The 24,966-nt window shown below is 39.2% G+C and overlaps 1 protein-coding gene across 1 annotated transcript in view; it reads right to left on the reverse strand.

The window, feature by feature from the left end:
- Positions 1-24,966, reverse strand: part of SPAG17 (sperm associated antigen 17) — a 111,794-nt gene that overhangs the window by 33,884 nt on the left and 52,944 nt on the right. Inside the window, exons 18-28 of the mRNA XM_037390739.1 lie at positions 20,341-20,525; positions 18,551-18,648; positions 17,021-17,257; positions 15,745-15,856; positions 15,057-15,185; positions 13,695-13,808; positions 9,475-9,683; positions 5,134-5,254; positions 3,594-3,943; positions 1,846-1,975; positions 73-293 (exon numbers count right to left, since the gene is read on the reverse strand). Of these exons, the coding sequence (XP_037246636.1) occupies positions 73-293; positions 1,846-1,975; positions 3,594-3,943; positions 5,134-5,254; positions 9,475-9,683; positions 13,695-13,808; positions 15,057-15,185; positions 15,745-15,856; positions 17,021-17,257; positions 18,551-18,648; positions 20,341-20,525 (1,906 nt within the window). The remainder of the gene's footprint in view (positions 1-72; positions 294-1,845; positions 1,976-3,593; positions 3,944-5,133; positions 5,255-9,474; positions 9,684-13,694; positions 13,809-15,056; positions 15,186-15,744; positions 15,857-17,020; positions 17,258-18,550; positions 18,649-20,340; positions 20,526-24,966) is intronic.

Raw genomic sequence — 24,966 nt, forward strand, 5'->3', positions numbered from 1 at the left:
CTACAACTTCTATGAAGGCAGCCCTGTCTCAGCTTAGTAGACAGTGCTGTAACAACACAAAAGCTGTAATACCGTTCCGTCAGCTGGGTCAGTTGCCTGATAGATTAAGACTGGCTTCAGATCCATTCTCTTTGCTCCCTCCGTGCCCACTCGAATGCCTGATGGAGTTGTCGTTATCCAGGTTCCTGCCTGGTCCTCCTTAGGTTGCTCAGAATTAACCAGACCCTGAACAGTATTTTCAAACAACTCATCCTTGGTTGGGTGTGATATACTGTTTCTGCCACTGCCTTTTCCTGCAGAAACAAAAAAATTCTGTATCAGACTTGGTATTCTCTAAGGCAAAAGACAAAACCAGTAAAGTGTAGTTTCTGTGAGTATTGGTTTTGAAAGAATTGAAAAAAGAACTATTTATCAGGCTGAAAGGAAATCACAAGTCCTGTTACTTGAAGGTGTGCCCTTGAGCTAACCTTACTTATGTATTTGTTAATGACACAGAAAAAGTAAACAGTATGCTAATGACACGACTTCGGAAGGAACTATCAACGCAGAAGAAAATTTGAATGGGTTACAGAAAAAAAAGCATCCAAAACTGTCCCATGAGCTTGAAGATTAAAGTAATAGGAATTTGACAGAGCTTATTAGAATGAAATTTAATGTGAAACGGAATAAAAATAATTTCTACTTCAGGCAGATTTGTAACAGTAGAAGAAAAATAAAAGTCCTGGAGTTATCATCTGTATGGAATGACTACAAGTTACCAGTGTGAAAATACAGTAACAAAAACGGCAAACACAATCCTGTGGTGCATCAGAAGAAAAGGAGGGAGATTCCATTGTGAAAGGGAGTTGGAGAGATCTTATTAAGAACATGACAGAGAACTCTGATTTCCCATCTTCAAGAAAGGAACTTAAACTAAGTGTATGTCGAAAGACAACAGCATGGTCCAGTGAGGAGTCTAAAAGGCTTACAAGCACATACAACCTGGCAAGAAAAAACAAAAGCCCCCAAAGATATTTGTCAAGAATAAGCAGTGGAGAGAAAAGGTGGTGGGGGGAAAGTGATCATCCATAAAGGATAAGGAATAAAGGATATACGCTGACCACTGATAATGAGACTGAAAATCAGAAGACAGTTTGCCAGAGATGTTCTCAGACATCCTTCCTGTTATCCTAAGTCATATCCTAAGAACAAGGACTGGATTTGATGACTCAGAAAGTCTCTTTTTGAGAGACCTTTCTCTTTGGCAGCAATTTTTATTTACATACTTTCAATAAATTATGTTACTATTATGACAGGTGATAATTATTCTGTGCACTAAGAAGCACTGACAGTGATCTCAGACTACACTCTGAGGTATGAAGTAAACTTTTATTTGGTTCTTTCTCATTCAAAGTAAGGTAGGAATGGTTATATTGGCACAGACCACAAGTCCATACAACCCATTGATAATGACTAATAGTAGGTGCCTTGGAAAACATACAATGAGAAAGAAAATACAGCAAGTCCTCTACAAGAGAAGGATTTCTCAATACCAAGACTAAAACTTGTGTAACACATAAGTAAGGATTTGACACTACTGTAGTTACAAGGATTTATTTTAAAAGACTTCGTGTTGAATCACTCTGCTACTGATTTAGGCAACCTTTTACTTATTAGAGTCCTAGCATGTTAGAAGAAAAAGGATTTGGAGAAGTGATTTGTTATGAAGGTAACAGATTAGCAGTGCACAGCAGCTGAGTACAGATAAAGTTGGATTTTCTCACTGGCAGAATTTTCAGACTAAACAAGTATGGCCTTTATTAAGCATCATCAGCCCTGCTAACTTTAAAACACTTGAAATATTACCTTTCTTAGTGCTGGTTTCAGGCAGAGGCTCTGATTCTGGTAATGGCTGCATGTTCTCTGGAATTGAAGGTGGTGGTAGGACAGGGCCAGAATCAGGACTCCTACTCACTGTGCCATCAGCAAACAGAACCTACAGAAATCGAGGACATACTAGAGGTTTAAAGCACTTCAAAGACCAACAGAAAATCTCAAAAGAATGTGTCACAAATGCAATAGTCACTAGGACATTGTGGGTAACGGGAGAGGAAAATAGTAAAAACTCTCAGAATGAATACAAGAAATAAAGAGGCTGTCTCAAAAAGAATAAGTAAAATAGCCTGTTCCAGCTGGGAGGGACCTCAGCGGCCACCCAGCCCCACGGCCTGGCCACTGCAGGGCTGACCACACGCTGCAGGTGGTGGTAAGGGCTCTGACCAAAGGCCTCACCCCCCGCCAGGCTCGGGGCAGCCACCACCTCTCTCGGAAGCCTGTCCCAGCGCCTGGCCACCTCTGGGTGACGAAAGGCTTCCTCGTGTCCAGTCTCAGCTCTGAACCGCTCCCGCGTGTCCCGTCGCTGGACCCCAGGGAGAAGAGCTCAGCACCTCCCTCTCCACCTCCCCTCCCCAGGGAGCTGCAGAGCGCCATGGGGTCGCCCCTCAGCCCCCTTCGCTCCAAACCAGACAGGCCCCAAGTCCCCAGCCGCTCCTCACAGGACACGAGCCCTGCGGCCCTTTCACCAGCTTTGGTCCCTCCTCTGGGCACCTTCGAGGACCTTCCCGTCCTTCTGAAACGGCGGGGCCCAGACCTGCCCCCGGCGCTCAGGGCGAGGCCGCGCCGAGGCTGGGCACAGCGGGGTGACCGGCTCCCTTGCCCGGCCGGTGATGCTGCGTGTGATGCACCCCCGGGTGCGGGTTGCCCGTGGCTGCCAGGGCACACTGCTGACCGATCCTGAGCCTGCTGCCCACCAGCACCCCGGAGCCCCTGCTGCAGGGCTGCTCTGCAGCCACTCCCCTCCCAGTTCACACTTGTGCCCGGTGCTGCTCCATCCCAAGTGCAGAATCCGCCACTGGGACTTGTTAGATTTCATCCCTTTAATGACTGCCCAAAGGGCTGCTAATTGCTGCAGTTCATGTATATCATTAATGGGGACTCTATTTAGTAACAAACAGGCATTATAGAAGTAAAGATTACTCTTTGACTATTTAAGTGGTCAAAGACATCATTGATATCTGCAAAGATGGTATCTAGTCTATAGCACCTAAAAGGTACCAGAATTCTAGGCAACCTAAGTATGTGTAAACAAAAAAGGTACTTAGGAATACAGTCTTTTTGATGAAAATTTAGGGTACCTGAAGGTGCCTGCAGGACTGAAGAACAGTTCATCTTTTCTAGATCACATATGATTCTTTAGATGACTAAAAAAAATGTATGGATACTTTCCTGTTGCTAAAAATACCCAAAGCCCAACTAATCCACACTTCAGATGGTTAAGTCAATAATTTAGTTCTCAAAACCATATTCAGCTGTTTCCTAATCCCAGTTGCCTAAAACCTTCACATGACTAAGATTTTCATCATTAAAGCTATGTGCCCTAAGTTCTGATTCCAAACAAAGCCAAGAGCATTTTAGTCTTCACATGGCTGCATCACTCAGTGGGTACTTAACTCCTTCATCTACAAACCGGACACTTCTCTATCTCAGCTGACAAGCACAAGTGGAAGGGTAATCATACCTGCAGGTTGCTTTCAAAAAAAATCTACTAAATGTACCTGGGTAGACCCATCCATCAGGTACTTTATGATGGTTCCTTGACTGGTGATGACTCTTGACACCTCTTGTTCTGTTTGCCTTGACACAGATGTATACAGACGACAGTTCTTTACCTTTTGGGGATAACTCTGCCTAACCAGAATTTCCAGAGCAGACTGTTTGGCCTGTTCTCTTTTGGTGTCTTTTTGCTTTATTTCACCTTCTGTAACCCCATGTTCCTTCTCTCCACTTTCCATAACCGTTTCCTTCTTTGCTTCATTTGCTTTGGCCTTCTCTTCTTTGGCTTCACCTGCTTTGTCTTCATTTCTCTTTACCACCACTTTCTCAGCTTCAGCTGTGGTGGCTTCACCTTTCAAATGTGAAAACAAATTCTGAATTACTTAATACAGCGTAGCACACACATTCAAACAGTGCTAAACACACCCAGCACCATGGTGGCTACAGAATGCATGCAACTCTAGGCGAGTAAGACTGACCCTCCTTGGCTTCCTCTGTAACCCACTGAATAAGGGACAGGCTCTGTTTCTCTGGGAACAACTCAAAGCAGACATCCACTCAGAAACTCTGCATCCTCCTGTGGAGGTGTCTGTCTTTCCAAATGAAAATAAGGGAGATTTGAAGATGGATATATTACGGATACCGAACTTTTGGAAGACTGACATTAGGTGAGAGGAATTTCGTAACCACCCATAAAGGTTTAAAAAGTTACTGAGTTTCACCAAGTTTGAGTTTGTAGAGAAAGTGAAGTTAGATATTTTGTCTACTTGAACAAATGCAGTTTTTTAAATATGGCAGTGTGTTGAGTATACTAGTAAGTATAATTATGGTAATTGTGTTAAGAGACTACATGTGTGTGTGTCCATAATTGCTTTGTGCACCTCAACTATTCAGCATTTCAACTTCATGCTCCTTGCCAAACTATGTATGTTTGCAAACTCTCTGCATCATCTTTACTTCATACCAGACTGAGCAGAGCACATTTACCCTAAACTGGCAAAATCTGCCAAGCTGGCTGCACCTGCAGGGGCATTACTAGTGGAGACACAGATGTGATCATTGCACTCCACTTGGCTTCTCAGGCTGCACTTGGGAGTACCGTGTCCAGTCCCAGTCCCCACAGTTCAAGAAAGACGTGGACAGACTGAAGAGGGCCCAAAGGAGGCCCACAGAGATGAAAAAAAATAATCTATATATAACCTTATAAATATATATGCATTTATTAATTGAATTTGCTCATCTTACTACGCCAATATACCTGCACATTCAACTGATTATCCAACATGACTCCCAAGAACTTTTTAGGGTTGCTGCTTCCCTGTCCCAATTTGTGATGTCTAACAACTTGCAATTCTAGATTTTACATTTGAATCAAAACACTATGTTGCAAATGCTTTTCAATAGACATTATGACACTTAGCAATCTGAAGCATGAATAAATTAATATTGCTACATCTATAAGCCATCAAGGCAAAAATAATTTTCTTCCATAACTTTAACTGTTTTTAAATTCCTTACTTCGCAGTGGCTCACAAAACTAACCTCCAAAACTTTCACCAAGGAAAGTTAATACTAGTCCATTGGGACAGGAGACGTTCAAACTTGGGAAAGCAAGAGCATTTGACATCACTTGTGTTTGGGAAGCTGATTCTTCCATTCCCATCTACAGAATGAAACATGAATTAGTTTTATTCCACATTTTAAAAGAATAAAGAAAAAATTAGCCTACCGATATCAGTTTTAACTAAACACTGGAAAAAAAGTGCTTTCTACCACTCATTTTTAACATTTTGAGAGTTTAAGGAATCTGAAGTGGAAACAGTAGCTTATTTTCTTTGATTATGCTATTCTTCTCTCATTCCTTTTATTAACCCTTGAAGAACAGCCCTTCCTGACTTTATTCATTTTGCTGAATCATTACGCTGTCTTATGCACAGTGTCAAAATGAGATGACAATAAATGATAATGTGAAGCAGAAGAGCATGAAATAATTCTTGAAGTTGCACATCAGTTATTTTACCTATAACCATTAGAAGAGCACAAAAGATAAGTAGAGCAGTGCTGCCGAGTCGCTGCAAAAACAGCACTGACTGGAGAAGGGGACAGAAAGGACCGTTAGGCAGTCAAAACGTGTAATCCTCTTTGCACTGCCCTGTAGTGGAAACTCTTCTGATGACCAGAAAAGATGAGGTTTACCTAAGGAGGGTCTGAAGACCCTGGAACATTTGGAAAAAAGCGTGGCAATGAATCCTTTGATGTCACCCCCTCAAAAACCTATGTGACAATGAAGTACACTATGCCGGTAGTCATAAAATGAAAACAGTTTTGGGTTCCAGACAGAGGTACCAGAGAGAACTTGTCCTGGACTTACCCCATATTCTTGATTTTTAGGAATAGAAATAAAATATAGGGAAAAATTGGCAGATGTTTCGCCACCTGTTTTTCAACATGTAGGATGGTACATTTTATGGCTACTTTGCATAATATTACTGGGCAATTAAGGGTACTCTCAATACAAAAAGATCATAGTCACAGGATCAAGAGGTAGAAGTCACAGAATAGGGCAGAAGTAACCCTTAGTTCTCATCTACTTCTCCCTGTTTAATGGTTAAAAAAAACCCAAAAAACAAAAACCAAAAAACAGAAAAAAGAAAAATCAAGTATACCTGTATTGTTAGAGAAAACTGCTAATGCAACCTCTTCTGAAAATTTCCAGGGCTGGAGGTTTTCTGACAAACTGTTCAGGGCTTTACCCTGACTAACCTTACTGACGCTCTCCTGTCGGTTAGCCTGAACCTCTCTTGCAGAAAATTACTTCTGATTATTTTTTTTGATTATACAAGCTAGCATAGAAGAAGATGGTGTCCCTTTAACTCTTTGAAGAGGGCTATTCTGTCTCCCAGCTCTAGACCAAACAAACACAAACCAAGCCTTTTAATCTTTCCTCACCAGTCAAGTTTTCCAGACCTCTGATCCTCCTTGGGACTTTCCTTAAAACTTGCCAGTGTGGCCCTTATTTTTCTTGCAGTGCAGTACCCATAACTGGAAACAGCACTTCAACTGAGGCCCTACCAGCCCCGAATGGAAATAACCTGACGTTTTTAGCAGGCTATACTCCTGATGCACCTCAGCGCGGTCTTTGCCCTTCTCACAGCAAGATGGCATTGTTGACTTGCGTATAGCTTGCAATCCGTTGCAACTCTCAGACCCTTCTCTATAGAACTGTTACCGACAGAACTGTTACCCATTCTGTAGACATATACTGATAATTCATAAGTAATTGTAGAACCTAGCGCTTACTCTTACTGAATTGCATCCTATTTTACAGACCATGCCCATGTCAAGTTTGCTTCAGATTCTAATCCTGCCCTCCAAAATACTTGCAGAGCCACACAGCCAGGTGCTGTACACACTGACATAGATACTCTCTGTTTTAAGACATTCTAAACCAAACAGTAAATAGCCTTTTGGAAGAAGAGGAGAAACTTAGATATCCTCCTGGCAGAATTTTAATGGTAGGGGGGGTTGGTTTGCGCTGCACAGTTGCAGTATGTTATGCTGAGTGCTGTTTGGCAGCTCCCTACACCACTTTCCATGCTCACACTCTCTAAATACCTAGCTAAACTTGTTGAAATTCAGTCAGTGGGCCCTTTTGTGGATATGGACAGGATCCGTGTGGAAACAAGAGCCACAGCATTACTGCATCCACTAGGTACCAGAGAAGCAGCATAGGTACATCGTGTTTAGAGTCTTCCAAGGCTATCCTTACAACTCTCAACAAGCATGTGTTCATTCTTGTCTTTCTTATTACTGTCTCCTCTCATTTGCTTTGTGATGGAAGCTATCACTTGTTTCTGATAAACCTGCACTGGATTTAACCCTTCTTTTCCATACTGCCCATTCTACCTCTTTGAACAGTTCAGTCCAGCTCTGTCAACAGAATTATGATCTCCATTCAACCTCCCTTGCCAAGGGAGCCGAGAAGATATTTCATAAGTCTCTGGTGAAGGCATAGCAAGAGTGACTTTGAGAGAAGCTGCCAAAAGGAACCAGAGTAGACAAAAGACCAATTTTCCAAGACATAGTTCTGAAAAAGAAACATTCCAATCTTTAGACCAGAAAGTGGTGAATGTTTTCAGGGCAGCGCCCTAGACAATGGTAACAAGAACTGAAGTGGAGTTTCATGAAATGCCTCTGGGATTGGAAGCCACCACAGTTTGATGGACTAGTGCTAATTTTCCACGGATAAATTCTGAGGAACAGGACAACAGAGAAAACAGTGGAGGAAAAGAGCTGGTGCCACTCATGTTCTTTACGTATCATCCGCTAGTCTATGGAAGAAGCAGAACACAAGAGGAAGGAATGACCAGGTTAATGGAAAATAATCGGTCACAACAAGTATTATATGCAGTAGATTGGACTTAAATTTAGTTCAGTGTGAGAACTGGGACATTCCACTGGCAGTTCTTCCTGCATCATTTCAGCCATACTTGATTAAAGATGGAACAAAGTAGGGGGAAAATTAGAACACACTACTATATGCTTCAAGTACTTTTGCAGTTAGCCTGGAAAGATATTAAGAACCACGTTATCTAGAAATGCTACGAATTTTGTAACTTGATCTAGTTACAAAATCTAGAAATTTGTAACTTGATCAGGTTAAAAGGGATAGCTTTTTATCATAACTATCATTAAAGAATTAACCCAGACTGTATTTTAGAGCATTAGTGTAACTGTTTATGACCTCATTGCTTTCTGCGCTGATTACACCTGTTTTCAGAAGACTGTCCTTTCTTAAACTGAAGGTGGTAACTAAAATGGTTCTCAATACTATTTATGTTCATTTCTGTCCTTCTTTCAGAGTTTGTTCTGTATTTTAATTGTGTCCATTTCTGGGACACTGCTGGTTGGAGAAAACAGCACCAAAACAGAAAAGAAGTTATAACAGCTCAAATAAAAAAATCCTGCATCCTCTTCCACCATCCTGTTAATATCTCCTCCCATATTTCTTTGAGAACTTTTCATTTAACTCATACTCTGGCTGATCTGCGAGACCACTGGAACAAACAAACCTCCTGTGGCTGCCTATAATATTTTGCCAATAGTTACCTAATGACCTGAAATAATCTAGGTTACTCATTTTACAGAGGGGAACTTGTGACCCATTTCTGAACTGATACGGCCTCCCTCCCTCACATGCTTTAATGCCTCAAAGTTTTTCCTAGAGCTCTGTGGAAGATGTTAAAAGATTAATTACTGTGAATTTCTGAGGCACACGGCCCTGTAATTCCTGTATTACTCTATGCTAAGTATTCCATAACAGAAATTTGGAGTCTGCTTTTGAAACATCATCCATTCTGTCCTGTGATAGAAGTACTTCAGTTACAGGCAGAAGGAACTTCTCCAAGTTGCTGCTCCCTGACTTGTGATCGGCTGGGAAGACCAAACTGCAGACCAAGCTTTTGCAAAACCATCTCCACTAATTTACTGGTTGGTTAGACTTTCCCATACAGGTTTTGGACAGCACAGAAAAGTTCTCCTCCCTGGTTAATCTAAAAATTAATTTCTAGAGCAGTTATAGTCACTGAGATATTAATAATGTAACAGGTAACTGTAAAGCTAAAATTGACAAAAGTATGTCAACCATGGAAAAGAAGACACGCTGCTTTACATCAAGCTTCATTAACAGCTGCCAATACGTACATCTGAGAACAACTGGAAGAGTAAAACATATTCATAGAAGCACCACAAATTGTTAGGAACTTGTTAAGGCACAGTTCAATGCCCTATGAAAAGAGTATATGTTTCTGTTACATAACTTCATGTATTTGAATTTTTGTTAGCTTCTTTTCTGTGTTCATTGGATAATGTCTATTCTCTCACCTTTCCTTCTTCTTGCTTTACCAGGTCCTCAGGTGATGGAACGCCTATTTTGCTATGGCTTGTTTTTTTAGATGACAGAGGTTTGCCTGATTTTTGTTTGATGGACTTATCTTTTTTTCCTGAAGCTGATGTAACAGGAGAAATTACGGTTGGAATATGAACAGAAGGGATGTTCAGAATTCTTGCTAGGACAGGATCTGTTTCATCATCTGAAGAAGGGAAAAGTAATATTTATAATGAAATTAAATTTCGTAAATGTAGAAGGCCACATTTAATTTTTTTAGAAGATTTTGTACACTAAAATTTACCTTAGAAATAGTAACCTCAGTGGGTGAGTTTATTATTTCAGCTAGAGGGACTGAATATATGAAATTATTTAGAAAATCTTTCCAAAAAATGACTCATCAGCTTAAAAGACATCTCAAAACTGTTGCTTCCCACAGGTCATCACTTGTCTCTCAAAAACAGAAAATAAAATTTTAAAAATTCTCTGTTACCTCCAGAGTACTTAAGATAGGGGAAGACATTTTGAGTCTAGTATCTAGGAAATGATCGCTGTTGCTATGTTTATCATGGGGCTGATCCAGCATGGACCAACTCTAGTAGTTTTGCACTATATAGCTTTACTTTGCTATAATGAATCAAAAAGATTCTGATGATCTAGACCTGCTAAGACTCTCCCAATTCTTAAGGGCTGAGCAGGGCAGCACACTAAGCACGTTGGCAGGACGTAGTCACGTTGCCTTCCAAAACAGTTTCTTGAAAATAAAAATGATACAAACTAAGATTTTCTGTAAAACATTGTTTCAATGAACTGACACTTCTCTTTAATCAGAAAGCCTCATCCAGCACTAACCTTAATGCTCTTTTGAAAGATTTTTTTTTTATCACCTTTTCTTGCTTGAAGGCAGCCTAAGTCCCAAATCTACAACTCATGAAATAGCACCTTGTTTGCCATCCAGACAATTTAAACAATTGAATTCTTTTTTGTTTTGGAGAGCTTGTTACCCCAGATGGAGGGACTTGCTATCCACCTCTTAAACACACCCATATAGATAAGAAGTGAAAACATCAGTAAGCAAAACACAATGATCACAGAAACCATCTTTTTTAAATAAATAAAGCAAGCTTGTTTTGCTTAGTAGTTTCTACAAAGTATGAAGTTTAACAGTATGTCAGTAATAACAAGAATTTTCTTTAGGAAGATTTCGGAAAATCTTTTTTTTTGTGGGTTTTTTTGTGTTTTGTTTGTTAGTATTTTCTTTTTTTTTTGTAAAATTACATTTTAATTCTGCTTTTTCCAATGAACAACATTAAGTAATGTGAGAACTGATACACCAGTCAATGAAAAGTTAAATAACCCATTGATAAATGGCAAGCCAGATCACATTCAGACAAAGAAAGGAAGGAATCCATCCAGAAGCATGCTCGGGTGGCGCAACACCAATGAAGTGTTAATACATTTTTGGCTGAAAAAGATAAAAGGTAGGCCTAAGTGCTGCTATGCCCACTGTTTCCAGAAAGGTTTTGGCCTAGATGGTTTCAGATCTGCAAATAAGAAAATGCAGACGCCACATTAAAAATAAAGTTCTAAGCTACTACAAAGGCTGCCTGCAAGTTCATTTGCCTTATGGATGATTCTGGATTTACGGCAACTGCAAAGGTGACCCAACATTCAAGACTCTGAGGCTTAAAGAAACTCAAAGAACATGTGGTGATAAAGTCCTATTTAGGAGCCCATGGATAACGAGCCTTCCACCTTAGTTTTTAAGCCTACAATCTCAGTTTATTTTGGTGCCAGCATGAGGGAGTCACAGAGATACCTGAATATAGCCGTGGCCTTTAGCCCGAGAGGGAAATTCAGATCCCCACAAAGATCTCATTAGCTGACGTGGGCCTGATGCATGAGAGTCTGATGCTTTGTTGAGTGGCTCTGCTTTCGCGTACAAAATGCACGCTGCATGGCTTCCACAACTTATTGGAAGCCCGAGGAAAGATGAAATCTGTTTTATTTGTAATATGTTAGAGCTAAATTCTCAGCTAGTTATATAAAATAGGAAAGTTTAAAATTCTCCATGGGTTCCATTCTGATACACATTTATTAGACAGCATGGCCATGGAATAAACAAGTAGTAGCACCCACCTCCAGGTGGACAGTGAGAAGAAACAGCTGACTAATAAACTTTGACAGAGCTAGTGCTCCACAGAGAAGCAGGATAGCCAAAATGAAGGTTTCTGAGGCAACTGTCCAATAAAATCATTAGTGAATGTAATCCATCTTGTCAGATGAGTATAAATATCCATGTGAACACTGCAAACTGTGTATAAGGAAGTTCTTATATATCGTGAGGGAAGCTATCCTGCACAGCTGCCCATGCTGTGAAGTGGAGCACACTCCGCTTCAGATGACACTACTTTCCAGAGTGCTGAATTTAGGAACAGAAGCTACTATAGGCTTTTGACCCCTAAGGAAATTTCACCTATCCCTTTACGCTGGTTGCTCTGAAAAATGAGAACATAATGTCCGAGGGTAACAGTGAGAAAGAGTGGGTTGCTGAGACTGAGGAAAAGTGTCTTTAGAAATCTTGAGAGAGATGGGAAATTCCAGGGGGCTGTCAGATTAAGGAAGGTTTCCTTCCTTCTGCACACACATACAGATTTCTAGCACTTGGAATTGTACATCATTTCATCAAGGTACAAAGAGCAAGTGCAAAGGTTCTATAATAGCCAGAGGTGAAAGCCCTGCTGGTGCTCAAGCACTGCCAGATTCACAGAGCGATGAGGAGCTTACTGCTAAGCCTGGCTGTAAGGTGGTTTGAAGTTAGAGTTTTCTCATGCTACAGAAAACAAATAATAACATTTAAAAAACGATATAAAAAAAGATGCATAAATCTGGCAAACAGCCTGAGGGTTTTCTGTCATCTTAGCTTCCCTAAAAGGAAGATGGAAGAGATAAAAATGAGAAAACCCATAAGAATAATGAGAATTAGAGAGGTTCCAGATAAATGATTTCAGTAATGCAGGGAAACTGAGTAATTTGCACCAAATTTAACCAATTGTGGGAGAGAAACTGCAGATTACATGGCATACCATTCTACATTAGGGAAGGCTGGCATATGAGAACAGTCCTTATAAGCCAGAATATTTCTGGTCGGAGTTTTTCTGAGCACTTACAATGGAATCACCCACAAGGGGAATTAGGCATAAGCAAGTGATTGTAGAAAAACTGCAGAAGATCAAAGAATGCCAGTCAGCAGCGCAGCACTAAAGCCCAACGAGGCAAGGACTATTCTAGTGTAAAACAGGATGCTTATGGCAGATGTGAAAAAGCCTGAACATTATAGCTGACATGCAGGTGTTTAATTAGACATGTCTCTTATGCCAAGGTACAAGTTTTTACAGTTGATTACATTATGAATGCTCTCTTGGCCCAAGTTTTAAAAGTCCTTTTTTAGGAATCAATTTGTAAAATGTATTTGAATAATCAAAACTGAGTGTATAGTTGAATGGTTTACCAGAGTCCACACAAAGATGCATTCAATTAAATGTTTTCATATTAGAAGAGCTGAAAAATGCTGGGATTATTTTCTGATCAGAGGAGGGTTTCACTTTTATCCGTATGATGGTTTCAGTGGTCTTTCAAATGTAATGGAAACAAAAAGCTCTTGCTAAAAGCAGACGCTATTTTCACTGTGGTTTTGTGAAGCAATTGCTTCCAGTTGGTGAATGTGTTTATTGAAAGGTTGAGAGAAATCCCTCATTATGTCTGCACAACTGTAACCTAAAATCCAACTCCTAATGTAAAATGAAAGTTCCATAATCACCTATATAATTTTACAAAAATATTATTTCTTGGAAAACCAAGAAGACTCCTCAGCAAATCGCATTTTCTTTGGCTCAAACTGATTGGCTGATTTTGCTGGGCTACTTAATAACAATACTTGCAAGTTTCTCCCTGCACTGCTCTGTTTTCACAGTAAGCAAAAAAGCATGGAGACCTCCCTCCATTTTGAAATTTGAATCATAGAATATTCTTGACAAATGTAATCTCATCTCAAGCCTTGCTGAAAATTCCCCACCATGTAGTAACAGCTGCTGAGAAAGGCAGAATTGCATGCAACAAATTATTCGGTTAGGGAGCATATGAAGGAAAAAAAAAGAAAAAGAAAAGATTTCCCCCCATGCTTCTCAAATATCCCACTTCTATTTGCTTATTTTACCTGCTGTCTTCCCTGTAGGTCCGTAATAGCTCAGGGACAGCTGGATTCCATTTTCCAAGGTGGCTGAAAAAGATCCAAACTTGCTCACAGCTTTCTTTTGATTTTTCAATTTTCCTTTAAAAAAAAATCAGAATTAATTTTAAAGATGGCAACCATACCAAACCACCCGACCTGCAAAGCCATGGCCGGTGGAACAGTGGCACCTCAGTGTGGATGACTAACCTGTAAAATAGACTAGTACAGGATGGGGAAAACTTGATCCATTCATAGGGCAATATATAATAGTCAGTTTTGTGTAACATAGCTGTGATTTTTCATCTAGAAATTGCATTCTAATTAGCTGTGTGGGAAAACAGCTTTAACAGCAACAACTAGTGAAAAGTCTTTGTGAATTTAAACAGGAGAAGGATCCTTGTTTCTGTTCCCTGCTTGCCTGAAAAGAATGCTAAACTGCTAATTTCTATCATGTGCCCTACGCACTAATAAAAGTCACTGTCCTCAGATATTGTCAACAGGGACCCAGTGAAAGTGGCCTCAGATGCTAGCATGCTGGTGACTGGAAGTACCGTTCGGCAGACCCCAGAAAGTTACAGGTCTACTTTCAGAAAAGCAGACAAGAAACATTTCATCTGTGGAAGGGATGCAAATTTTCTATTCAGACAACCTACAGTTACATCACTGGTGGCTGCTGAAGCCGAGGAGCAAGAGCAAGATGCTTTCTAACACTGATGAAGATTAAAAGAGCTTGCACACGAAAAGTTATACTTTCCCAATACTCTTCAGTTCAGTGAGAGCAATTCCATAGTGCTTCTGGCAAACATATACACAGATTCTTACAGACTGACCTCCTTCTTGGAAGCACTTTCACCTGGGTTCAGCAAAGATATAGATTCAATCCTTTTGGAGTCTTAGCAACATGTCAACCAGCAGCCGTTGCTGTGGTCATCTGACCCACAAAAAGAGGCCCAGTTCAAAGGGAGAATCTTCCCTATCATGGGCTGACATGTATTCTGGTCATAATGGATGTGATTCAGTTTGCATCTTCTTAGGCCACATTAAGATCTGAAGGAATCCTCCACGAAAGAAGAAAATTCTTTTCTTAAGGAATGGTGACTCTTTTAATTGATTTCCTTGCTTTGGAAAAGAGACTGGTTTGCACCTGGTGACCTATATTGTGCTTCTACATCTTGGTAAGATACCTCTACGTGGTGCCAACTGGATTTTTATTTCTATTTACAGAACACTGATCTTTCTTACCTTCTGCCAGTAGCAGGAATTTACTGTTAGTTGATAAGGTTTGCATCCAATTACTAAGTACAACAAACTATTAATGATTTACATCAGTGATGTCAATCCACTAACCTGATCTAACGCTCTGTTCTTCATTAATTTCTTGCACTTCAATTTCTTCTAAGGTTTTTTTGGGGTCTGTGATATGAATGAAGAAATTATGGTTGTCTTTTACCACTTTCGCTTTTACCAAAGTTAGACCTGCAAAGCAATGGAGTACTGTTATTGCTCCCACCACGCTTCAGAAATGCCTCACACCCCAAAAAACCCCTGCACCCACAACCATAAAGCACACAAAAAAGAAAATTGTTCAGAAGTGGAGTGAATTGCTCAGCAGTAGACCAAGACGACAAAATTAAGGTTAGCTGAGTTTAGACTAAATATTCAAAACCATCCTGACAATTAGATCTGAGAGGCTGCAGAATAACTCTGTTGCTTAGGTATATCACATTTGACTGGACAAATTATTGGAATGTGTTCTGGAAATATCATGCATCAGTTGCCATTGAACAGATAAATATGAACTGATTTTTCTCCATGTCTAATTTTCTGATAATTTATTTATCTATCACTTGTTAACATACTACAGGGAAATGTAAATATTAGTAGTGATAGAGGCTAATATGGAATTACATGGTACCCTCATAATGTCTTTAACCGAATTTCTACTAGTGAGACATGAAAAAGAATTTATGGAGAAGAAACTATATCATCAATTAGTGAATGATTCAAAGCAAAGAATAAAGAATTAAAGAATCACCTTTTACAAATTCTATCTTCTCTACCTGAATCTGTCCTCCATCAGATGGGAAAAGATACTGATTGGTTCCTGTCACTTGAATGAGATCCTCTCCTGTATTGTAGCCAAGAAACTGGAAAAAGTTTCAGATTACGTGAAATAAGGAAGGCAGAAGCCATGAAAGATGTAAATGAAGGGCAGATCACCACGATCACCACCATGCTGGTCAACATTTTTGGCTTAGATATTTAACTAATGTAATAGTGACTTTAGCAAATACACAGCATGCTATTCTTATATTCAAATAATTTCTCAGTTACTAACTGGAGTAACTTGTTACACATGAGAGCAGAATCTGGGAGCCACCATGGAAACTGAAGAGTAGCAAGTAGACTGATGGCTTAAGATATCATGGAAGGGAAAGAAAAACTCTGGCCAAGTACAAAGAGATAAAGTACAATGCCATCGGATCAGATAAAGAGCAGACAAAGATTCAGCTTTCCACCCTCTAGAGTTTTGAATTCAGACACTGTAAATCTGATTCTTAGACTGCTGTGCCTTCCAAAGAGCCACTAATTGACAAAAATTAGGTGAGTGTACTCAAGTTACGTTCACATTGAAACGTTACATCTCTCCGAGTCTGAAGTCTGTACTCAAGCAAGTTTAGACTAAAATATATTGACCTATGCAAGTTTGGATGCAAGACCCTGCAAACACGAAGCAGCGCAAACTGGCTAAAACCTGTTTGGACAAGAGTTCCCTCTTCAAGAAATACCCTTCTGTTACTATAACAGGCAGAACAGTTAGTATTAGGGCACTCCAAGAACATAAATTTTGCACCAGGAAATAGAAGAACAGTGAACTCCTTTTATTTGATTTCCACTGTGGACAGCTAAAACTTCAACTAGGTCTAGCAGTCTCCGAATGTGGGAGTTGGAACAGGTCTTTATGTTCCCCTTTCCTATGAAAATCACATTTTTAGGCAAAATGCATCCCATAATTATATTTTCCATGGGCATAAAATCAACTTATCTTTTTGTTCGTGTCATATACACTAAAACCCATCCAAGTTAATTCAATAGTCTTGTGTAGGATAACCTTAAACATCAGACACTGCTTTTCAAAAGTCTTAGGAAAGCATCTGCTGCTAAAATGGTGGTGTTAAACAAGACCTAGTTAGGCTTAATTTGCCCTGGACTCCAATTTCACAACGGATGCTTTGCTGTAATCTTCGCTCTCTGTATGACATAAACAGTTAGTACTTCCCTAACATGGTGCAATTAATATGACTCCTTACCTTATAAACTTTCTCAGGATGTGGTTTTGGGAGGCTGGGATCCTCCTGAAGGTCAGGGGCTTTTGCTGGGTCATCTTTAAACTTCTCTCTGGAAGATTTCTTGCTGGAACCTTTCCTCTCTTCATGTATTGTTATCTCCTGTCCTTTCTTTTTACCTCCCAAATTTTCTTTTTTTCCTTTTTTTTCTTCCTTAAGTAGTTCTTTCTCTAGTAATTGGTCCCGCTCCTGCTTCCAAGCCTACATTAAATGTTAGGAATTCAAAAGACTGCTGTTCTGTTTGTATGACATGATATTTCATATGTCCATGCTGAAAAGAGCACAAGTAAGCAAACTCAAAGCAATCAATGTTCTAAGTCACTCTAAGACATGTTTTTCAAACGTGCCTGAAGTTTTACAATGTTATTAACTATATTTTGCATAAAATTACTGACTCATTCAACCCACAGGATCAATCACTCTTGACCACAGGAGACATATCAGATTATTTGTATCTTACACATTCAGTCATAAAATAATTATTTCATTGTGCGCTTTTCCCACAATGTTTATCACCAAATCAGAACGCATCGCTGCTATTAGTTTATTCCCAAAATGCAACTATGAGATAAAATGATTTTATTCTTTTACAGAAAGAGGAATGAGGTATCAATGCTGGAATTAATAACTTGTATCAGACGACATCTGAGATTTCCCAGAGTATTTAGAGATTTGTAGCATTCCATATTCCAAGCATACCAAAGCACAAGCACTTCTGTGAAAGAAATGGTAAGCATCCACAGTTACAAGTTAGGCATTAGCCTACCTTGAGCCGTGCCAGCTCAAGTTGAGTACCCAGGAATTGGTTAATACAATTTCATATCTACATTCCAATATCAGTACTTTAAGTGCAGAGCATTACACACGATAAGAAAGATGAGACATATAATGTCTGTGAGGAGTCAAAAAAAGCAGGGGATTACATCAGTTAAGCTATATTTGTGCAGATTAATGATTGTGCCAACGATAAGCCTTCAAAAAATGCGTGCTTAACACCTACCTCAGCCAGAAGCTTAGTGCATGAACCTAAGAAAGTCAATTCTGTAGTGCATGACCATGGTCTACATCTATAAAACGGGGTTCTCTGTCACAAGGGAACTACGAGTTACCACATTTACATTCTTTAACTTCAAAAAGCTGTGGATAGTGAAAGTAGGAGTTGGGTACATAAGATCCAGATTCATGGAAGTACTTAAGTTTTTATAGCTTTATAACCAGAAGACTTCAACAAGAATTAGGATATTATCCATAACTTTCATTTCCTAGTACTGCAATTAAGAATTGCTTTTGGAATGTCTAGTCTAACTCCAAACAGTCTTCCCTTAAAAAAACAACATAACTGAATCAATAAGGAATAAATTAAAGAAAACAAGAAATAAAGTATACAAAAAAAAGCCAAGAGCAGAAAATCTAAGAGGACTGAGTCAAGCCTTACCTTCCTGGGAAAGCAGTGTTATTTAGTCCATTTCAGAAACATACATATTTTTGCCTCACCTTTAGAGAGCCTTCTCTGATAAAAGGATTTTTTTCATTATTGCATTGAGATTCTGGAATGGTCTCTGTCATACTCTCAGATCCTGCTGATGTGCTGCCTTTGATAAATGAAAGGGGAATTAATGAAGTTATAAATACATGAAAATTGAATAATTTTTTTAAATGGAAAAATAAACATAAATGTACAAGTAATTAAAAAAATACCCATTAGAAAATAGTAGAAGCGTAAAAGTAAAGAAAACATTAATTATTTTTAGTCTGTTCAGGTTAGAAGAAACTTATCTGACAACTAGTATTACTTGATAGTTATAACTGGGGACAAAATATCCTAAACAATATATCAACAACTTTAAAGACTGACTCCCTGCTTTTTGTTGTTGAAAGCTTTGCTCCTGTAACAAGGTTTTTTTAGGCAGATGAGCAATGCTGAATAAACAATAAGCAGTATTTATTATTTTTGCTACTATCACTGTCCCACAATTCTGATCCAGTGCTTTAACCAAATGCACGAACAAGCTCAATACCAGAGTCATAGGTACTACAACCTTTCAAGACAAAAAAGTTCATAAATGCTGTTAGAACCTTCAAACCTGCACTAAAGAAAAACGATATTAGGTTTACTATTAGGGCTTTATAGCATCTATGACTCATGAAAAGGGTACCTTAGAGATACCTAGAGGGTGCATGGGTTTATATCATGCTCAGATACCCAATATTTACCTGTTAGAAAATATTAAAGTACTCTATCAGAAATCTCTAGTTAAATTTCTTTGTATTTTTAAAAAGTAAAAATTGCAGTGTGGGTTAAAGCAGTGCCAGTGAAACTGTAATCAGCTAAAGACACTGTTGCCCATCTGCACATCCCAGCCAGAGGCAATTATCTCCTTCTTTCAGCAAGTGAACTCCATAAATCATATCTGTCATCAGGCACCAGGTGGGCAAGATTCAATCTAGCTCCTGTGACAGCTAGATAGGTACAAATTATGATTTAGAAGTCATAACTGTCCTTTCAGCCTACAAACTATAATCAGACATGTTAATTAAGTTGAGCAATAACATTCCTATTTTTGTAAATGCTAATTGCTAGTACTAGAAGGTTTCAAAGTGCATTCTCAAAGGTCAACTAAGCAAAGGCTAAGTATCAACAAGTCATTATTAACGCCATTTAAATATCCAAACAGACAATTTAGACAAAAGTTCTCTTTTGTAAAAAAGGGGTTTCAGATTTTGCTGCCTTGTCAACAGTTACTGTATAAACTGCTTACAATTCTCACTACCCAAAATGTTGCCTATAATTAAAGTTTGCTCTGCAGTCTAGCCAATTCCAGTTTCCAGTTCCAGCCCACAGCTTCCGAGTTCCAGATTTTATTCTGCCCTTTTTAAAAAAGAATTTTCTGGAACCACATTGCCAACTTTAACTACTGCTCACCTCTTCATCTGTTCAGTCATCTAAACAAAGATTCATATTTGCATGTAATCCTTAAAGTAATTCGATTAAATAAACACAGCTATTGCAAAAGTAAACTGACATTAAAGGTCCCAGTTTTCAGAACACAGGATGATGCGATGCAGAATATTTAAATACCTGTATTTAATTAATTTCAAAACATATTTATGTCTATACAGATGACAAAACAAGGTTAGGACACAAAAAAACCCCAAAAAAACCCCAACAAAACCCACACCAAAAAAAAAAACCAAAACCCCCACCATTCTGCTCTGAACAACTTTGGGTCTCAGCACCCAATATGAAAAATGAGTTATCGAGGACAAAACAAAAAGATACCCACTTTTGGCTTTCTTAGGGAGGCCAGTTCTTCTGACAGCACATGCAGACAATTCAGAAAGTGCTTCTGCCATAGTTTTTTCCAGTTTAAGAGACTCTACTTCCTTAGCCATCTTATCTTCTTGGTATTTGACTTCTTCCTCGTTCACCCAGTCTTCAATTGAGTTGGCCACCAGCTCAAGATAGCTCCTGAAAAGCACAACATTCCTCTATTTACCATAAGACCGTTTTGACTAATGTGATTTCAGGTCAAAGAAGATCACTTGGCCTCTCTGTTTCTTACACAAATATTATTCTATAACCTTTGAGAGAAGGCTTGTGTTTGGGGGGGTTCTCTCATTTTTTACAGGACCTGGTACTTTTGCCTGGCTGGCATTTCCTTAAGAGATCTTACATGTGGGATTTCAGTTACTCTTTCTGCAAAGAGATATCAGAAATGCGTCTTCCAAAGAATGCCTGCTCCCAAAGAAAATCCAGAAAGTCAGAAAACATAGTGACATTCAGTTTAAGAAATGTTCAGACTCACTCTCCTCACTGTTTTACCAGCAGGATAACTTATTTTCTTAGTTGCTCTTGACTGATACTGTCTTTTAGAATACGCTTCAGTTGTTTGTTCAGCAACTGAGATGTTATTCTATTTAATTTCTAGCTCTTCTTTATTGGTGTGACAAGAAAGTGTTTTGAAAATTGTCTCCCAAATCCCGATTAGAGAATTAGCACACCATAGCCTGGCATAATTTGAGAATATTCACAATCAAGCTGAAGTGAGCACTGAATGATAAACTGATCCAGAATTTGCAGCTGGTATCTGTAGTTGTATTGTTTAATCTTCCAAAGGTGTCTGAAATGACTGCTAAACTGCTTCATTGTGAACAGCTGCTTCCAAGGTAGGGTGAAGCCTGGAAGTCTTGCATGCAGTTGCCACTCAACCCCTTGTTTGGAACATTACCATAATTTTTCAAAGTAAAATTCTTCAAGTGTGCAAAACTAAAATGGGCTTCTAAAGAATGCATGAGATTCAATTGTTGTGTCTTCACAATGTTTTGCATTTATTAGTTCAAGATGATTAAACTTCATTCAAAGGCTCTGTATGCGTTACAGTTTTTGGTTGTGAACATGTTGGCAGCCCAACCAATTCTTGACCTCCTGACAGTTTTAAAGTTCTTATTGCAGCATTACATTTATATGTCCAAGAGAATTATGTAGGCTGCCTGCACAGCACAGCTTTGAGATACACAAGTCTCTCCCAGCTTCTGCAATGTAGGTGGAGCCTGCTATGGGAAACCTGCATGGAGAAACTCTTGGTCATATACTCAGTAAGGACAAAGTGACTCTGCTGGTATCTGAAAATGTACAAACTACAAAAACAATGGTGCTGAAAACAAAAGGCAAAACTAGGCTGGGCCCTAGAGTTTCCAGTACTGGAATAACCTGAAGATGAATATACGTTATAAATAAAAAAGAAATTATTCGCATGGAAAGTATTTTAGGGCAATGAAACAGTCATTCAAAGTCAAAAATACACATTCTATTAATATACATTCTGATGTCACTACTGCTAGTGTCTGACTCAGAATCATTTCTCAGAAAGGATTATTCTTTTCCAGTAACTTGTGTAATGTGTTTACTATGAAACACTAAACAAATGTCATTAAGATTAACTTTGAGCAAAAGAATAGTTTGGATAACGTCTGAACTCATTTGGCTCCCTGATAGAGTAGCCACTTATCCTAACCAGCCTTGACATGTTTTATACAGCTGTCCCACCGCAGGTACGGCTCTCCGTGCCTCTGGATCCCCTTGGTCAGCAGCATCCACCAGATTTCACATGCAGCCTCTTATTGCCGATCCTTTGAACAATACAATTCCTGTACTGATAGATGTTCTGCATAAATAGGGGACCTGATATCCACAGAGAAGGGCAACTGGGATCTCCAGGAGCAAAAGCTGCTGCAACAGAAGAAATTTCATTTTCCCCCTGCATGTCAGCTTGCTGTAACAGGACCCACTCTAACCAACTGATTAGCAGGTACCAGAAGTATATTCCAGACAGCAACTATGGAACAACCCGACAAAGTGGGTCTGTTGTCTACAAGTTGTCACAATAAAGAGGTAACAAGTCAACCCAGATGAAGAATTCCTAACAGACAGTCAAGCACAGGGTCTGTTGTGTATTTGTAACTCTCCTGTGGTGAGAACGTGACTCTTAAATATATAAAAAAAAAAGTAATTTAAACTATTATAAAAAATATATAATTTAATAAAAGGAAAATCAACAAAGTGTTACTGAACTCATCAGGAGCCAGTTATTTCATACAAAGGTAAAAACTAGCAATACTACTGCTTAATTAATGAGTAGGGTTTGTTCTTGCTTCTGGCAACTCAGCAGGATCTGGAAGCTAATTGCAGGCAACAGCTTGAAGCACTCCAGGTATTTAAAGGCTCTCCTCCACAGAAATGTTATGTTGCTTGGAAACATATACTAGCAAATATTTATGATACTTTGTCTGGTAATCTGAAATGATCTTTAGTAAAAAGGCTGAATTAGGTCAGAAAATGTGCTGATTATTTTGCAGAGAAAAGGCAGGTGCAGATGCCTGATAACAGAACAAAGTGAGAGCCCTCAGCTCCCCAAGATACCAAGCAGCATACACAGCACACTGTATATGTCTATGAAACAAGAGCAAAGCCAAACCTTCCCGGCAGCTTTCATGACAGTTTCTTAGGAACCCCTTGCTGCTTTAAAACAGAACCTGATGAAGTGTCACTTAAAAAGGATGGCATGCCCCAAGCAGAAACTATCTTTAATGGCTGAACCTTGTTTTCAGGGTATACGGAAGAGTAAGAAGGAGGAAGCATATAGCTATTTCATCCCCAACTGAAATATAATGTCTCTACAAGAGAACAGGCTTCATTCCTTCTTTAGATTCAAAATTAGCCATTTTTGTTTTGCAGCTATCAAGAGCTCTTCCCATTTGTCAATTGACGTTGAATTGACTGTTTCAATGCTCTTTCAAGGTGACCAGCCAAATTGTTCTAGCCCCCCACAGATGAAGAGCTGTTGTTTCAAGGAGAAATGCTTCCCCGAGGAGCTCTGGTTCCTCACTCTCTGCTCCTACAGACAGGATAACAACTACACACCATTGGGATGAGGTATTACCCAGTGTATGTAAACAGAAGTGACACATTAGATGTACTAGGGTATGTGACCTGGTTACCAGAGTCTGTGCCAGAAGAGTATGGGTCTCATGTCATGTGTCACCCCTGTGCAGCCATCCCAGATGTACCAGGCAGCTGAATGGGCACAAGGTGTTTAAGTATCTTGAATAAGGCCCTCAATGTCCAGTGCCTCAAAGAAGAGTAAGAGCAGCTGGCAAAGTGAAAGAGCTCTGGGCTCCAACAGGTACTTGTGTAACAGACTTTGAGACCACTGACCGCTCTGCCTGGGTCCATCCAAATGCAAGACCCAGGTTTACTTGAACACACCATCTTTCACTACCTTTTGGGGAAGATTTCAGCTGTTATATATGTGTAAAAAAAAAAAAAAAAAATCAACTGAGAAGACATGTAGTAGATTTGCCCAAAAACCACAAAACACTGCTTTTTCTCTAAGGAACTTTGTGTTTCTGTTGGTAAATCTCTTCTGGCTCTGGTCCCAGTCACTGCTAATCATACCAGCCTCTTTTCTTGGCAAATAATTTAAGTCCAAGTGCCTGGAAAGCCGAGATGGATTCAAACACAAGTTCTTTGACCGAGAGCAAAGATACAAAATAGAATACAAAATATATCTTCAGGAAGGCATGCTTTGCCTAATTTGGCATTCAAACCTTTTCAAATATATGGGTAACAACAAAAGTTTCCATTAAAAGATTCCCCTATTCTGATTAATGAGGCACTGCACTTAGAAAGGGATATCTGCAGACAAGCATCTCTCTCTTTCCTCCCCTGCAATGGATAACTTGCTTGAAATTCTATTTGATAAGTCATATCTAATTAATCCATAGAGCACCTGAGTGACATGGTTAAAGATAGCTCAGCTGTCTCTCCATGGCATTGTAATTGCTTTACATACCAGTACATGGACACATACTCTATTTTTGGTCAATTATTTGAAATAGCTGTTGGATCCACATCATTTATATTGCTGTTTCAGCGCAAAAATGTATTCCAAAATGAATAGGTCCACTGACAAAAGCTCTAATAGTAGACACATCAACTACCCATGTTCCCCTAACTGGTGAGGCGATAGTGACAAGGAATTAAGAAGAATGTGGTATTCTGCAAAAAAATTATTCTAATATTAATACAGGGCTTCTAGATTTTCTTGGAAGGCTTTCCCAGTGACACTCACCCAATTTAAGTATATGTAGTTGAAAAACCTGGTAAGTATATTCTCAGACAGAATTTTCTTTTTAAACCTCCCTCACCTGAAGTGTCCTCAACATAATGTTCGTGATGTGGATATCCCTAATATGACTTTGTGTGTATGTGCGCTCTATATGTATCTTTATAGTTTGTGTTAAGGAGTCATATACAGTGTTACTGCATGGCTCTCCTCACTCTGAAAAACTTCAAGAGAATTCTTTTGATATGGCACTGTTCTGCACCTGCATGACTTGCTTTCTCATAG

The sequence above is a fragment of the Falco rusticolus genome, chromosome 5 (genome assembly GCF_015220075.1).
Source record: "Falco rusticolus isolate bFalRus1 chromosome 5, bFalRus1.pri, whole genome shotgun sequence".
In the NCBI taxonomy this organism is placed as follows: domain Eukaryota; kingdom Metazoa; phylum Chordata; class Aves; order Falconiformes; family Falconidae; genus Falco; species Falco rusticolus.